Source organism: Agelaius phoeniceus, chromosome 5 (genome assembly GCF_051311805.1).
Source record: "Agelaius phoeniceus isolate bAgePho1 chromosome 5, bAgePho1.hap1, whole genome shotgun sequence".
Taxonomy (NCBI): Eukaryota; Metazoa; Chordata; class Aves; order Passeriformes; family Icteridae; genus Agelaius; species Agelaius phoeniceus.
In genome coordinates this window covers 352,992-370,247 of record NC_135269.1, presented here as the reverse complement: position 1 = coordinate 370,247, position 17,256 = coordinate 352,992, and the positions used below count along the sequence as shown (strand labels likewise).

At 45.0% G+C, this 17,256-nt stretch overlaps 1 protein-coding gene across 24 annotated transcripts in view; it reads left to right on the top strand.

Moving 5' to 3' along the window:
• Positions 1–11,596: 11,596 nt before the first annotated feature.
• The window catches only part of C2CD5 (C2 calcium dependent domain containing 5), a 54,580-nt gene continuing 48,920 nt past the window's right edge, over positions 11,597–17,256 (top strand). For all 24 annotated transcript variants that reach the window (XM_054631040.2, XM_054631039.2, XM_077178062.1 and 21 more), the window contains exons 1-3: positions 11,597–11,752; positions 15,092–15,178; positions 16,582–16,753. In XM_054631040.2, the coding sequence (XP_054487015.1) occupies positions 11,663–11,752; positions 15,092–15,178; positions 16,582–16,753 (349 nt within the window). In that variant the 5' untranslated portion in view covers positions 11,597–11,662. The remainder of the gene's footprint in view (positions 11,753–15,091; positions 15,179–16,581; positions 16,754–17,256) is intronic.

The window sequence follows — 17,256 nt, the reverse complement described above, 5'->3', positions numbered from 1 at the left end:
AAACAAAAAAAATCACCTTTAAAATCCCCTTGACAAATTTCAGGTCATGGCTTATTGGTGGTTCACTTTGTGCCAGTCAGGGTTTCACATTTCCTCCACCAAGAAGGAAAACCTTTCCACCACCAAAGCTGATGCCAAAACCCAAACCTCTGGCCAAAGCTATTTTCCCTACAATAGCGTCTCCCTTGCTTACTCTTTTGTAAAGCAAACTCCTTTACTGCTTCCAGAAATATTCTGGGCATCTGCTCCTCTCTGGTGTATTTTATTTTGCCCTTTTTATCTTTGTGGTGTTTTTCAGCATTCTTTCCTCAGTTAGCTGTTCACATTTGATCCTCATAATTCCCTGGATGTTTTCATTAAAAACAAAAAACAAAAAAACAAACAAAAAAAAGAAGAAATAACAAAAAAAGAAAAGAAAAAAGTGAAAAAAAAATCTTCTCTTGGATAGAAAAGATCACAAATAAGAGGTTTTACTTGGTCAAAAGAGCATTGAAAAATCTGAATTTTCTATGGGAAGGGTCACAGTAGAACACAAATACAAGACAAAGCACTTTTGATGCAGCTGCTGAAGCTATAATCAAGATCAGAAAAAGGTTAGAAAATGAAATGTATTTAGTACAAGGTTTGGGGTTTTTGAATACTTGATTGGGAAACACCACCTCAATGGGGCAGGGGGGATGGCAGAAAAGCTGCATGGTAGAGAGCCTTAGGCTTGAGGCTCAGGAAGCAGCAGAAACAGGCACAGCAGCAGCCAGGGAGGAGCACTTGCCATGGCTGTGACCCTCTTCTCCAAAAGCCCAAAGGTAATGCCAGTTTTACACAAGGAAAAGCTGTTCCATGGGAGCACAGGGTGAGGGAAAGCAGTGCAGGCATTTTAAAAACAAGATAAGCTGTTTCCACAGGTATAGTCTATGGAAACCTTTTCCAAAAACCAGTCATTACTTCTATGGCCCTTATCAGCAAAACATGGAATTCATGCAATAAAATCTATGTGAAATGAAATTAGAACAAATTGAAGAAAGGCATTTTTTTTAGCTGAGATAGGCATATAGAAAATAGTGCTTCAGGCACTTTAGGTAAATTTTGTGGCTGAATAATTTTAGAGCTGATGGTTATACATGCAGTTATTGCACATACCAAGTTTAGGATAATTAAGATAAGGGTGATTAAATGTCATTCTCATATAGTATAAATTAAATTGTCAAAAGTCAGGAGGTAGTATTTTCTTCCAAACTTTTTTATTGCACACTGTATATTTTTAGGGAATATTAAAATATGTTCACCTGTTTCTGGAAGCCTCTGCTTCTTGGATACAGCTGGTAATAGCAGAGTGGGTCACTGATATCATCTGGCATTCGGTTACTTTTGGTGTCTGTGGTGCAAGCACACCTCTGCAGGAATTTGCAGGGACACCCATGAGTTGCACTGTGGATATATTCTAAAGAATGCTAAAGTATCCATGTAGCCATCTTCAGCACATTTGAAATTTCCTGGTTTGGTGTTGTGTAAGCACTGGAAGCTTGTCTCCATTGAGTATTCAGAACAAGTGCTGCTGAGCATTGGCGTGGAGATCTGAGGGAAGCAGAGTGCTGCCACCAGGCCTTTCTGCTGCCTTAATGAGCTGCCAGCCCCGCAGAGGGAGAGTTCCCTGTGCTTCCCGTGCCCAGGCACGGCTGGCACCAGCTGGTGCTGCGTGTGTACAGCTCACACAGAGCAGGTGCTCGTCCTGTACCTCCATGTCTGCAATTGCGCTGTGACTGGGCTCTGCTCTGCTTTACGGACCTGTCTGCCCCACTGGTGTGGGACACTTGTCAAGCAGGCACAGGGAGTCCCAGGGTGCACTGGAAAAGGTGCTCACAGCAGGGACTACCTGCAAATTCAGAGGAAAAGAAGCAGGGGGGCTGTAGCACAAACACTGCCGAGACCTCACACCAAGTCCACTTCGGGCCTCACACATGAAAAAACAAACCAGAAAAAGAAAACAAGTATGGATAAAGGAGAGCAGCATACTGAAATAAATGGAGATCCCCCATCCTCCTGGAAGAGAAGCTTGGCTTGTTCCACCAGGACCAGCAGAGTTGTGTGGACAGAACCATTCATCACAATGCACAGATGTGTCCTGAAGGCAAAATGTGCATTTGGGCTATAAAACAACATTAGCGTGCAAAAAATAAACCAGGCATAAACTGATATGGAGTATTGCTGGAAATTTCTAATTGTGCACAGAGGTCCTAAAGCAGACTTCAAATATCAACAGTGGGGACAAGAAATGTCTCAATTAAACCATAACAACAACAGCAACAACAACCCACCACAAAAACACACACACAAAACCCCCCAAAAACAAAACAAAAAACCCCAAAACTCCAATCAAACAACAAGCCCAATTAAATCACAAGAATCCTAATCACTCTGTCCTCTTTGAGACTGAGTCAAAAATAGCAGGCTTCTTCATGCTGGGTAGTGTAACGTCTGTAAGGAATACCAGACATTCCCAGGAACGCTAGAGCTGTACTTTAAATTCAGCATCCCAGTATCTTCAGTTGTTGCAATTTGGAATGAGGAGAGCTATGCAGAGGAGCATAACCCAGCATGCAGCCAGCCCACCGCCAGCCAAGGGTTTTGATACTTCTGTGCATCTGACCATCTGCTTGTAACAGAATTATCCTTTTTCCAGATTACTTTTTAGCTGCACCAATTTCAACAACCTGATTTTGCTCATCACAATATACATACTGCCAGTTAACAAGGCTGTGAGTGAGGATTGCATTTTAGTACACCACAAAGTCATTTTCAGTGGCTGTGTGAAAAAGGCACGTCTGCCACCATGAATAGAAAATGGAACTGACACAAAGCTGGTTTAGGAGGGGAAGGAGCCACTCAGAATCACAGAGAGATGTGAAACACAACTTCTCCAACAGCCTGCTCTGAGAGCACAGCCTCAGCTAGAGGCTGGGAAGGATCAGAGCTGCAAAACCTGCATCTGAAAGGCTGAGCTGCTGCTTCTCTGCTGCAAGCAGATAACAAAAAGTGTCCATGGAAACCATTTTTATGCTGCTTATCTAACAATCCCTGAGCAAAAAACCTTGGAAGATGTGAATTGCAGAGGACAGGCAAGGATCTAAATGGCAGGGGGGTCATCATCCTTCACACACCTCTCTGCTGGTTGCCCACCCTGGTGGCATCACTGCCAAAAGCATTCTGTACATGGCAGGTATTCAAGAAAAACTCTTCAAATGTTATCTGAGACAGTTTGTGCTTTTTTAAACTTGAAGATCTGTGCTATCAAGCTGTTTCCCCACACAGGCAAACAAAAACGAGGTTAAAATAATATTAGGTCTGTCTTAATTTCAAAACAATCCTCCACAATTAAGTGAAGGCTGATGAAGTGATTAATCTATTGATTTGAGGCACTGAAACTTAACACGGTGCTTTGAGATAATCTCTGGCATAAATGGAAAATCACTGGAAAGGAAAGGCACAGATAAAATAGGAAGCTCCACGTACTAGCAGTTAATTTGTTGGATTTAGAATTAGGCCTCCACAGACCACAGCTCTGCTTTGTAACGAATTCTTGGAATGGTTGTCCTTTGCAAACTGATTATATGCATTTCTTCACTCACAGCAGTAAGATCAGGAGCCCAGTAAGTTTCATACTACTGAAAAGTCATCTGTGAAATATCTCAAGACTGGGAGTGTAAAATTATGACACAAACGTAGTGAACGTGTTCAAAAATGAGGATGGATGTACTGGAATATTTTTATTCCTCCTTGCCTTTTTCAGACTGCTAAAATTAGCAAAGGATGGTCTGTTCTTAGTCCTGATATTAATAACAGCAAGATAGTGGAGATCTTTCTTACTCCAAGAGCCTGAAATGTGGGATACAGCTCTTACAGAATGGCAGCCCTATACCTGTGTACATGAAAACTCTCATGTAGCTACTGTAGAGAGGAGGCTTTTTATTACTTCTTAAAATACAATAGTGTGTCTCCTTATTTTGGTTTAGTATTAGTTTAATTTTAATTTTGGTAGAGTTTTCCCAGCTGCTAGGTGCTTCGGTGCTAGGAAGATGCACAATCATTTTGCAGAGTTCTGTACAATTAAGCAATTTATTTAGCAAGTATTTCTCAAGCCATGCTGTTCATAATCATCTTGGCTAAGCAAATCAAAGCAGCATCTCCCTCAGCTGCTATCAAGAAATAATTCCAAGGTGATGATCATAATTCTTCCGTACATAAAAGCAGAGAAAGGCAGCACAGGCCTGACAAATGAGAATTTTTGTGCTTTGAAGGCAGTCTGAAGACCCTGTCCTTGCATTTCAAAAGCCCCATAAATTTCTGTTAACAGGGTCAAATGCAGCACTGGAGACAGCTCTGCCTGGAGTGAATTAAGACAGTACAAAAGAGCAAGCACCAATGAGAGGTTTCTCCTTTAGCCAGCTTGTACTGCACAGCAGCTTTTACTTGAGAATTAGGATGGCAAATAGAGTTTGTTCAAATGGCTAATAATCAAGAAAGTGAACTGGATAATTCCTGTTGGATAATAAGGAATGATCCTTCTATCTTCTTCCCACTGTACATAACTCACTTACATGAATCCACAGAGCTATATAAATTAAGAGTTTTTAAAAGGTTTGTGGGGTTGTCCTGCTGCTCTTGAACTTTTCTGCTTTGTCTGTGAACGGACAGTTCCTTCTGACCTCAGGTGGGAATGCATTCAGGAATGAAGATAGGTCCAAAGTGATTCTTTGCTTTGTTAGAATTATTCCTCCTGTTCCATTAACCCATCAGCCATGGATAAGGACTCAGAATTCAGATCCTGAGCCTCTCCAGTCTCCTTTGGCTTGGCACAACACAAACCCCTCTGTATCATGTTGTGACAACAAACAGGTATCACTGTGCAAACACAAGCTTGAATTCCACTTTTGTAAGAAGCTGGATGTGAAGCATGGCATGTGAGGCTTCTAAAACCAGAACTCAGTGGTTTGCTTTGTTAATGAGTTTTATTTTTGATATATTTGATACTTGAACATTTAATAACTCACATCACCATGTCCGTTTCAAATGCAACACATGAAGCAAAAGCATCACATGGTTATTAAGAGCTGCACTCACTCCATGCTTTAGAATATGATTATAATCCAATTTAATGTCTTTAATGCACCAGAGAATAACTTGCATATCTTGTGAAGTATTTTGAAGACTATCCTAAGGACAGTTTATGCAGTTACCACAGTTAAAATAATTTCCTTGGCAGCACAGAGTGACCTGAGGAGCAGCACTTCTGCGCTCCTCTTGCCTGTGCCACATCTGCTGATGAGACAGGGACAGTGGCTTTGATAAGCATTACAATGTTTCAAAAGTGCAGGATCATCACCTTTGATTGTGACAGAAATTTCAATATATAAATACAGGCATTCATTAATATGCCCATGGTTTGGTGTGGGACCTGAATAAATGATCTATTGATTACATTTAGGCAGGAAAAAGGAAAATACCTACATAACATAACATTACATAATGAAATGTAACATAACCAGCAAATATAACTTTTAATAACGGTGGAAGTGTAATACATATTACTGGCACAATTAAATATCTCCTTTGTCTCGACTCTTAAAAGCAAAAAAGGCAGAAATTCTGAAAGTACCACTGAAGGACTATTTATTTTTTTTAAGGCTATAAATACTGCTGCTGACAACTGCATGTAATTAAATTATTTACTAGGTGTTGCCTAATTAACTAGGACACTGTCCATGGAAGGACTCTGGGTGGCTATTATTATTCTGGTGTAACTCAAGATCTGCGTGGAGCACGTGCACATGGTTCTCAGTCTCTGGGAACTGATACCCCAGTTATGCCATTGCCACTCAGAACAAGCACCAAGGCATAAGCAATCTCATTTCCCTCACAGAACTGTGAGAAAGAGAAATGAGATCAAATTACTGCCTGACAACATGGCATCAGATCCAGTTGCTTGATTCTCCTGTAGGCAATTGCATTCATTCCTGGGTTAGTGAATATTTATTTTATCCAACTTCTTTCAAGGCTAGATGGAAATCGAGACCCTCAGACAGCAATAGTACAATGAAACAGAGTTATAATTATTATGATTTGAATGCCTCTATTTTTACAAACTGCTTGATATGGACCAACCCCCACACTGCTGGAGTCCACAGAAGATTGACATGAGTAGACTGCTGGAAAGGTGTCACATTCAGAAGAATACAAAGTGCTGAGATCTCATTTCCAAAGGAAATAATTTCCTTTGATATACAGGAAACAAGTGTACATAAAAAAACCCCAGAAATATAATTTTAGGACTATGACATATGGGTTTTATTTTTACCCTCTTGAATGTAAGCCTTGAGAATAATTCTTGGCTTCTTTTTTCCTTAAAGGACAACTATGTTTTATTTAATCCACTAGATCTTCATGGGAATATTACTGTGAATATTGCTGGAATTAGAGTTCATTGGATAAGCTTTTTTCATACATATTATGGGGTATTGAAAAGACACATAGGTGTGGAACTAGGTCATTTAGTGGTAGAATTGGCAGTGGGAGGGCAATGGTAATTGAGAGTCACCATGAAGCACACATTTCATGTTTGGATTGGTGCTGCTCAGGCTCCCCTGCTTCCATCACCACACTGTTACATCAGAGATCCTTGTGGTGGCAGGATTTTGTTCCAGTGACTGGTAGCAGACATTCCTATTCCTCTGCCCTTGTTTCTAACCAGTCCAACTCCAGAGAGCTCCTCCCGTGTAAATCAGAGCCCCTGCTCATAATAAACCCCATCTCCTCACGGCAGGGAGGCATTTCCACCTTGCTGCCTTTCCTCACGAGGATTTCACACTAATGGCAGGGGCTGGGGCTGCAGGCTCAGCCAGACACTCACAGGGAATTACAAACAGAAATGACTGGGACTCTGCCCCTGTCCCAGGATTTGCCCACCCAAATCCTTGCAGTGGACACACAGCACAGCACAGACAGAGCAGAGGGAAGTTTGGGGTTTTTCCTGGCATGCAGAGGTTCTTTACTAAGGATCCATGACTCTGGATACAGAACCCCTATGAGCATCATTAAAAATATTTTTATATGGGTGTCCATCAGATTTAAGCTGGATTGATTTGAAACGTGTGGTTAGTTTTACAGAGAAATACAGGGATTTTTCCAGAAACCAAAATCTGACCCTGCAATTTCCTGTGCTGATGGTAGCTGAAAGATTCCTCTTTCAAAGAGTACTTATGGCAGTAACTGCAGTAGAAACAGGGCCAGTATCTTCTGTGGGCCAGAGGTAAAAAGGATTTTTTCTGTGTTTCAACAAACTAAAACCCCTCCAAGAAGTTTTTCATTCGTTTCTGTTGAAATCAACTAAAGGCAATATAACCCAAGAGCACTTTTCCCTGTGGAGAAGAGAGCCCACCACACCCCAGGTCCTGCTGTAACCTGAGGAAAAGCCAGACCACCACCTTCTGATCTGCATCCTGAAGGGTGGTAAACCAATGTAACTGAAACCTGCCCTGATGGGGTGGGTCAGCAGACTGAAGTTACCTTCAGAGATAAGGAAAACCTTATCTCTGAAGTGTCCATTTCCAAACTAAGGGTTCAACAGGCATATCTATCTCAAACTCCCTCTCTTAAAACAGGAAGGGACCATGGATCGTTACCTTCAAGTCGCAAAATCACCCACAAAAAACTCTGCTGTTTTTCTGACACTCACTGTTCCACACAAGATGCCTTTAATGCTGTAATTAGCAATATTCTTGTTGTTTAGTTGAGTTACAGTGCCATTCAATACATAACAACACCTGCTCAAGTGAGACAATGCTGCTCTTTAAGCACAGAGCAGCTGAAACAGGACTTCCATTGCCACGACTCACTAAAACAGCATCGCTTCCAGGCAGAAGGGAAAAGCCTCAGCAAGAAACAATCCAGATACTGAAATGCAAAGTCAAGTATCACATCTCATTTTTTCCTTATTATGAAAAAACACCTTTCAGTATTTCCTGTGGAGTTCTGAGCATGTACACACTATTGCTTTAGTTTCCAGTATATCCATTATGTTTGCCTAGAACCGATGGAGTTTAATGCTGCTTTGGAAGCCTCAAGTAATTTATAAATTCTAGGGGTCTGAGTATACTTTCAGCAGTCCCTGATACCTTTCACAAGTCCCTGCTGGCCCTAGAGAACTGGAATGCCATTGGTAGGAAAGGTGAGAGCTAACATGCTAATTTATGGAAAGCCAGTCTCATTCTGCTAGTATAGAAAATCCTCAGCCCCGAGGAAGGTCTAATACACCAAGCAGGTTTCTCGCTGCATTAAATCAAATCTAATTCATCTTTCCAAGCGCCTGAAAACCAGATTGGAACTGGCTCTCCAAAATCGGTGTTTTCTGATTTCCATCCTTTGACTAATAGAATCTTCCACTGAAAAAGCTGGATCCTCAGAAACCTTTTGAGAAAGATTCTGCTGCCTCTCGCCTTCTGCCCGGAGAGCGCGGCCCGCCGCTCCGAGGGTCCCGCTGCAGCCATCCCGTCCGTCCATCTGTCCATCCCATCCGTCCGTCCGTCCCTGCGGGCGCAGCCGGGGCACAGCGCCGCCTGGCGGCGCGGGGCAGCAGCGCAGCCGAGCCCGCAGCGCCCCTGGCGGCGGCGGCCGGAGCTGCAGCCGAGCCGGGCCGAGCCGGGCTTCTCTGCCCTGCTACACTGCACACAGCGGCAAAAAACTGCCCGGCCTCTCCCCAGGGCTGCGCCCCAAAGGCCCCGAATTTAAAGTTACAGTAATTCCGAGGGAAGGGAGTCACATCCTGCATTGCCGCCTCGCTTGGCAGACACCTGTCTTTGAAACCAAGACACCTACGCTAGGGGTAGTCTCAATTAGGTTGAACAAAACCTCCAAGACTGAGTCAAACCCTGGACCCATCACCACCTTGTCGATTAGACTAAAGTGCTGAGTGCCACATGCAGTCACCACCTGTGACTGTGTTCTCAGGAGTCCGAAGGTAAAAGAAGAAACAAAGATCTGACTCCATGTTTCAGAAGGCTTGATTTACTATTTTATGATATATATTACATTAAAACTATACTAAAAGAATTAAAAAAAAAAATTTCATCAGAAAGCTAGTTAAGAATAAAAAAAATAATAATAATAACAACAAAAACTTGTGGCTCAGAGTCCAAGCCAGCTGATTGTGATTAGCCATTACTTAGAAACAACTACTTGAGACTAATCACAAATCTACCTGTTGCATTCCACAGCTGCAAATAATCATTATTTACATTTTGTTCCTGAAGCCTCTCAGCCTCTCAGGAAGAAAAGATTTTTCATAAAATGTGACATCACCTGTGACGTCACCTCAAGCACCTGCAGGGACAGGGACTCCATCCCTTCCCTGGGCAACCCATTCCAATGTTTGACGACCCTTTTCATGAAGAAATGCCCAACCTGAACCTCCCCTGGCACAGCCTGAGGCCGTTTCCCCTTGTCCTGTCCCTGTTCCCTGGATCAGAGCCCGGCCCCTCCTGTCTGTCCCTCCTGCCAGGAGCTGTGCAGAGCGACAGGGTCCCTCTGAGCCTCCTTTTCCCCAGTTAAACCCCCCCAGCTCCCTCAGCTGCTCCTCACAGAACTGTACAGCAGCCCCTTCCCCACCTGTTTCCTTCCCTGGACACAGTATGGATTGCTCCAAACAAGCCCCAGTGACAGAGTGCTGTGTTGGTGGGACTCACTGCAGGCAGCCAAAGAGCCCCACCCTTCATTCCCCACACCACACGCTGCAAATCAGTCATATGATTTGTTTGGTGTATCACACTCCAGCCCATAGCATTATTTAGTCTTTTTGTAAGATTAGAAAGAAGGGGAAATAATCCCAGCAGATTTGGCTCAATACCTGAGGAGCGCTTAAGCAGAGCACAAGGGCCCCTTTCTGCTCCCGCTGCTGAGCAGCCCAGCGGCACAGCCACCGCCCCGAGGGCTCTCACAGCGCCCCGAGGGCTCTCACAGCGCCCCCAGGACCACCCTGCCCCAGTCCTGGCTCCCCTGCTCTGCACCAAGCTCCCGCAGTGCCAGTGCCCGAACAAAGGGCTTTTTCAGGCATCACAAAGTTACAGCCTGGCTGCAGGAACCGAACCAAATCCTCCTATTTCGGGTAACCAAACTCCATCTAATCTACCCGTAATCCTGCAAATACTGTAAATGTTTGTGTTTCCATTAAGAAAACAAAGCAATCCCACGGGCGGGGGGGGGGTCGGGGTGCTGTTTTTAAAGCCTTTACAGGAGACTCCCACTGAGTGTCTGGGGATGCACGCCTGCTCCCGGCTCCCTTTGAACGGGAACTCATGGGAGCAGCTCCTTCCCGGGGCCGTCAGAGCTTCCCGGGGCTGCTGCAGCGGGCACAAGGCGGGGAGCGGCATGGGGGATTCAGGATGCGGGTTTCAGGGTGCGGGTTGGGGAGTGCAGGGTGTAGGATAGGGCACGCAGGGTGCGGGTTTCGGGGTGCGGGATAGGGCACGCAGGGTGCGGGTTTCGGGGTGCAGGATAGGGCACGCAGGGTGCGGGTTTCGGGGTGCAGGATAGGGCACGCAGGGCGCGGGTTTCGGGCTGTAGGAGAGGGCACGCAGGGTGCGCGTTTCGGGGTACGGTCCCGTCCCGTCCCGTCCGCTCCCATACCGCCATCGATAGCTCGGCACTCAGCCCACGTGCCCATCAAGTAGCCGGAGCTCGGCTGTAACCGGCAGCGCCCCGAGGCCGCGGGCGCCATCTTGGAGCCGGGCAGGGCGGACCCGCGGGCTTAATAAGGCCGGGTTTAGGGGCTGGACCTGCCGAGGGACAGCCTCAAATACCGGCACCGGGGGGGTGGGGGATCCTCTAGAGACCGGCTCTGCGGGGAAGGAGTGGGGAATGCTGCTGGGGTACAAGTTGAACATGGTATGGTCGCGTGTCCTTAGCTGGGGGCGCCGGTGGTGTCTGGGGCGCTCCGGAGCGTGGCCGGCAGGTGAGGGGAGCCGTCCTGCTCCTCATCCCCAGCCGGGCCACACCTGCAGGGCTCCCCAGTACAGCAGGGATAAGGAGCTGCTGGAAGGGGTCACAGGAACGATGAGGGCTCTGGCGCATCACTAAGGAGAAAGGACTGGGAGCTGGGCCTGTTTATTCTGGAGAAGACTGAGAGGGGATATCTCAAGTGTGTGCCAAGAGGATTGGGCCAGACTTGTTAGGCGTACTAGTGGCAGAATAAGGAGCAACGGCCATAAAGTGAAGCACAAGGAGTTCAGCATTGGCCATGAGGTGAAGCACATGGAGTTTAATCTCAACATGAGCCATCATTTCCTTACACTGAAGGTGGCAGAGCCCTGGAACAGCTGCCCAGGGACGGGCTAGATCTCCCTCTTCGCACCGCAGGAAACCCCCTGAGCCCGTTTCCCTGTCCCCTGCTCTGGGTGGCCGTGCTCTGGCAGGGGGCTTGCCCTGGGCGCTCCTCCGAGCTCCCCTCCCAGCCCGGGCAATCCCCGGTTCCGGGGCTCCGCTCCCGCCGGCCGGCTGGGGCGGCCCCCGCGCATGCGCAGCGGCGCCCGGCGCTCCATGGCACAGGCGCGGTGGCGCTGCCGCTGCGGCCGCGGGAGGAGGAGGAGGCGGCGGCGAGGGGGGGCACGGCAGGAGGAAGATGCCGGGGAAGCTGAAGGTCAAGATCGTGGCGGGGCGCCATTTGCCGGTGATGGACCGCGCCAGCGACCTGACCGACGCCTTCGTGGAGGTTGGTGGCGGGGCGGCGGGCCGGGCCCGCGCGGGGAGGCACCTGCCGGGCCCGAACGGCGCTCCGGGAAGCGCAGCGGGGCTGTGGGGCACGGGTAGGAGCCGCTCCGGGAAGGGGGATCAGCCATCGGAATGGGCTGCCCGGGGTAGGAGCCGCTCCGCGAAGGGGGATCAGCCCTCGGGACGCGCTGGTAGGGGCAGGTGCTGCTCCGGGAAGGGGGATCAGCCATCGGGACGGGCGGGCAGGGGCCGCTCCGGGAAGGGGGATCAGCCATCGGGACGGGCTGCCCGGGGCAGGGGCAGGAGCCGTCCCTGGAGGTGCCCGGGTCTCGGTGCCGGTGGTGGTCGGTCACAGCTTGGGCTCGGTGATCCCACAGGGCATTTCCAACCTAACCGGGTCTTTGATCAGACAGAGGTGTTGCAAGGAGGGTGGCGAAGTAGTAAAATAATCTTTAAAGTGGTTGTATTGCTGAGTATATGACTGGGTGTACAGGCTTTGCTTTCCTTTTAAAACATTTGAAATACTAAAATGTTTTCAAAGGGGCTTTTTGTCAACAAGTACTTAATATTGTTTGCGTGTTTAAATCACTTTATTGCACCCGGAGTATCCAGCTTCAACCTTCTTTGCAGTCTCGTAGTTTGCAGCAATGTGTAGGGTCCTTCCAGGAAGGGATTGTAAAATAAGCTGAAGTGCAAAGTAACTGGAACCATTGGAGGCCCGGGTTGGATGGGGCTCCGAGCAGTGTGCTCCAATGGGTGACATCCCTACCCATGGCAGGGGGTTTGAGTGAGATGGACTTCAGGGTCCCTTCCAATCCAAGCCTTTTTATGATTTCTGTTACATGATCCTTATGTTTTTTGATTCGTTTTTTCCAATATGAATGACTTAGAACATTTCAGAAGCATTCTGTAGGTTTGGGACTCATACTCTGAGAAAAATCGGAGCTATGTAAAAATGGTGTGCTCTGGAAATGTGTGTCTTGAACCCCAAATACTCATTGAGGTGTACCATTTGTAGTTGAAGTTGGCACAGTACTAGAATTAAATAGGAAGACAGAATGCCTTTCTAGACCTGTATACACTGGGAAATATGATACTATCAATATAAAAATAAATTTGGGGTATGTAAGTCCTGATTTAATTTGGTGCTTAAAAATTTGGTTGATGTTAGACTCTAAGGACAATGCTTAATGGGAGAGTAGGCTGGTGGTCAAGTGAGGATGTATTCCAGCCTTTCAGTGGAGCAGAAATAGTACAGAGCTTTATTTTATTAAATAGAACATAGTGTTTCACTGTTTTGTCAGCTGTTTCACTGGTCAGCTTTTAATTTTTAAAAGCTTCTCTTGCAGGCTGCCTGTTAATCTAGTCTGAAATTGCCACAACTCTGGTGCTTGCTACTAGGAGACAGGGAAAACAGGACTAGGAAATGCAGCTCACCGAGTTTCATTTGGCCTGGTTTTACTCTGTGTCAGGAGAAACAGCTCCTCTCTTCTGTGGGTCTTGTTCCCAGCCCTACTGTCAGGGCAGCAAAGTAGATTGTTGAAATTCATATAGTAAAATACTAGCACAGCAGAAAAGGAAAATAACCATTTTCATCAAGACCAGCTTGCTTAGCTGGGTTGCCATGCTGGTTCATGGGTGCCTTGGCACAGATAAGGGTATAGGAATACCCAGGTGGGGGCCTTGCTTTCAAGATTGTTAATTAGGAACAGTATGGAGTAACTTCCCTTTCCCTGCATGGAGTAGGCAGTGCAGCAGGTGAGATTTATTGCAAAGTAAGTTGAGATTTAAAGTGTTGTTTTGTTTTTCTGGGTGAGGTTGCTGAAAAACTACAATGTGTTTTTCCTTAAGTAAAATGAAATGCAGATGTTAAGGTTCTAGTTGTTTACTAACCTTAAATTTCCTTGTTAAATTTTGCAATATAAACTTAGAACTCGAAAAGAGAATGAGAAGAGACTTCAGAGCTCTTACTTGGCTCAGGTTATGCAAAACTTGGACTCCACTAGCATGAGCACAATGATCCTTGTCCCAGCTCAGAATGTTTTGTTAAGATTTCTTCCATAAATGTGCTTTTAACTTTGCACAGTGGGCAGCAGTGTGGTTTTTTATTTTCTCTACCAGCTTCAATGACCTAGCTGGAGCAGGGGGAAATTCAGTTACAACTGCCTGGGGCTCTAAGGGAACTGATTTACTCCCGAGATAAGGCCTTAAAATAGGCTGGGTGGAGCTCAGGATGCTGGATCCTGGCAGCTTCTGGAGCCAGAACTGGTATTTAATTGGCAGTGCCCTTGCAGCAGTGCTACCATCACTTGATTGTACCTCAGCCAATGCAGGATCTCTTCAGAGCTGGGAGATGCACCTGTGCACAGTAATCACTGTGTTACTGAGGTGTGCCAGGCGGTCACTTAACACTGTCCTGAGCAAAATCACCACAGTGCTCACATCCAGGCCTAAATTGCCTTTCCAAAATGCATTTGGCCTTTTAAAAGGTAAAAGCTGTCAAAACCTCTAACTCCAGCACTTCTTTTCCATCTGCCTAGTCACTGTTTTCCTTAGGAGTCTTGAATAAATTTAAAACTGTAAATTTGGGTATTTGTAAGTACCTGGTATGAGGTGTCATGCTTCTTTGAGAAGCAGCATTCGGAGAACTGCAGGTGTTTGGAAATGGTTTGCAGTGAAGGCTGCAGAGAAATAAAGGCTCTTCCGTGTGCTGTGTGGCTTCCTGATGTATGGAGCATCACAGAAATTCAGTTTCACCTTAAAAAAGGAAAGAAGAAGCGCCCACCAAACCCAAATGGGCTTAGCCTGAAATAGATGCCTGTGGAGACCATATGGGTACTGCTGAAATGAGTTATTATGTGGTTGAAGGTGAAATAAGAGATGAAAGCATGGAAAATATTCAGTTTTTAGTAGTCCTCTCTCTGTATGTATCAAATCCAGTTTGTCTTTATTTTATCAATTGTCTGTGAAGCTGATTGAGAAATCCTAGAGAGAAGAGTAATAAGCTATCAATGTTTAGAATATTTTTCCTTGTAGAAGGCAAGGAGAGTATGTAAAGTGACTTTGAATAGCCAATATAAGTTATATTTCTGACTCTCAAATGTTTGAGGAGGAAAAGGAACCATTTTAGTAGTGTGACAGGATGAAAGAGATTGATTGGAAATGTCATTGACATGTGGATACTGATATATATATATAAATTGAATTGAAAAGCCACTCAGTGAAAAGAAAATTATTTGTTGAAATATGTATTTGAAATTATTTGCATATGTCAATTAAATGAGTTTCAAAATCTTTTTGTTAATACTTGTAATTGCTAATTGAATGTTTTTGGTTTTAGGTGAAATTTGGAAATACAACATTTAAGACAGATGTGTATCCCAAATCACTTAATCCTCAATGGAATTCTGAGTGGTTCAAATTTGAAGTAAGTATTTTTAAGAGTTGGCCTGTAAGTGTATAGGCACTCTGGTTCAGCTGCCTTAATGAAATAATTGCATTTCCAGCAGAGAGTGAGCACTGAAGTGTATTTGTGTTTACATGCACAAAGCCTTTCCAGCAAAGCCAGCTCCAGGCAGACCCTGTTTGCCAAGGGCGTCTCCTTGGCTTTTTAGGAGTGCTTGAGAAGATAAAAGCTTGCCAGGTTGGATCCAATTGAATGCTGTTCTGTTAGAAGAGAGAGTGCTGCAGTGAAGGTGGGCAAGGGCAGCAGGGGAAAGGCTTTTTCAGTACACTTATCAGGACATGTATGTGTAAATAAAGTGTTCCTGTGGGCTTTTCTTAATTTTGAGCAAGGGAAGTTAATTGGTATTTGAAGTCTTACATTTGGTGGCAAGGATAATGCAGAGGAGAAAACGGAAAATTGCTCTGTGAAGATTACAAAGCAAAGAGCTTGGACAACAATTGCTGGACACTTTCTCCTCTCGTTTCCTTATGTAATAATGAGGGCACGCAGCATTTTCCTGTAATTGCTTGTTGCTTTCCAGGATCTAATTTGTTGGTGTCCTTTGACATTATGCCCTGAACGAGTGTTTACATGTTTCTTTCATTTTTTTACTACTTAAAAAATGAGGATTATGTTTAGAATCAATTAATTATTGCAATACTTGAATGTGTAGTTCTGGTTCATTTACTGTGCACTAAGGCAATATTGCAATTCTGCAAACACTTAGATGAGTCATCCCATTGCAGCTAGCAAACTTCATTCTTGGTTTGTGAATTGAACACAAAAATTTGTTAAATGGCTGTCTTTGTCCTAAAAGAAAATAGTCATTATCTGTAGATGGATTATTGCATTTGTTTAGGAAATTGCATGTGTAGAAGTACTAAACTCTTACTGCAGGCTGTGTAAAATACCTGCTTTTAAGCCACTGGCCAGTGATGGGAACACCATACACTTCAGAGCATAATAGTCCTCTGAGGTATTTCATCTTAAATTTTCTTTCTTTCTTTCTTTCCTTTCTTCCTTATTTTGTCTATTTATTTATTTGTCTATCAGTATGTATTGTGGAGATAGGTGGGACAGTGTTTTAAGTGCAACTTAAAATACTGTGGAATTTTAAAATGCATATTCTCTGTAATTGTGCTTTTGTGTTCCTCTGCCAGTGATCGGTCAGTTTCCAGGATCTCACCAGTCTCTGAGGGATAAAACCAAAATGAGTGGGAATGTTGTTTAGCCTCAGGAATGTAATGTAACCTCAGGAAGTGACATTACAGATCTATCCGTGTCACTGTTCATTACTAACTCTCTTCTCCTCTGCATTTGTTTTTCAGCAGTGTTTCCCTGCACATTTTTAAGTACTCAGGTTTTTGTTAATATTTGTGTTGCAGGTGGATGATGAGGAGCTGCAGGATGAGCCCCTGCAGATCACGGTTCTTGACCACGACACGTACAGTGCCAACGATGCCATTGGCAAGGTGTACATAGACATCGACCCTCTGCTCTACAGTGAGGCAGCCACTGTTATTTCAGGGTGGTTTCCAATTTATGATACCATTCATGGTGAGCTTTGCTGATTTCAAACAGGCTTCTCTGGAACCTAATCTGCTTCGTACAATCTCATAAGATGTATTCAGAAATTTGTAATAACTTTAGCTTTGGAGTTGGAAAACCACTTTCCTGGCTTTTTTCCCCCCTTATTTTCTGACATGAGAAAATTTCTGGCAGGGGAGTAAAGACTAGTGCTTGGCAGAATGCCTTCCACAGGACTTGTGACAAGTGGGAAAACATCCTCACTAGTTACTGCAAATTTCTGATTAAAAAAAAAGACTCAGACGTATTTGTCTAATTACCATGTGTTTCCTAAACAAATGTAATTTTGCTGGGGTTACTTGAAGTGTGCCTTCCTGGGATTTGGGATAAACGTCACTTGAGATGAAGGGACAAGGATGTGAGATAGATAGCATCAACAGGATGAAATCCCTTTTCCCTGCATTAAGTGCTCTCAGTACTAGGTGGATTTCATCAGAATGTCTTGAAGGTATGAGAAAACAGAGGCAGTGATA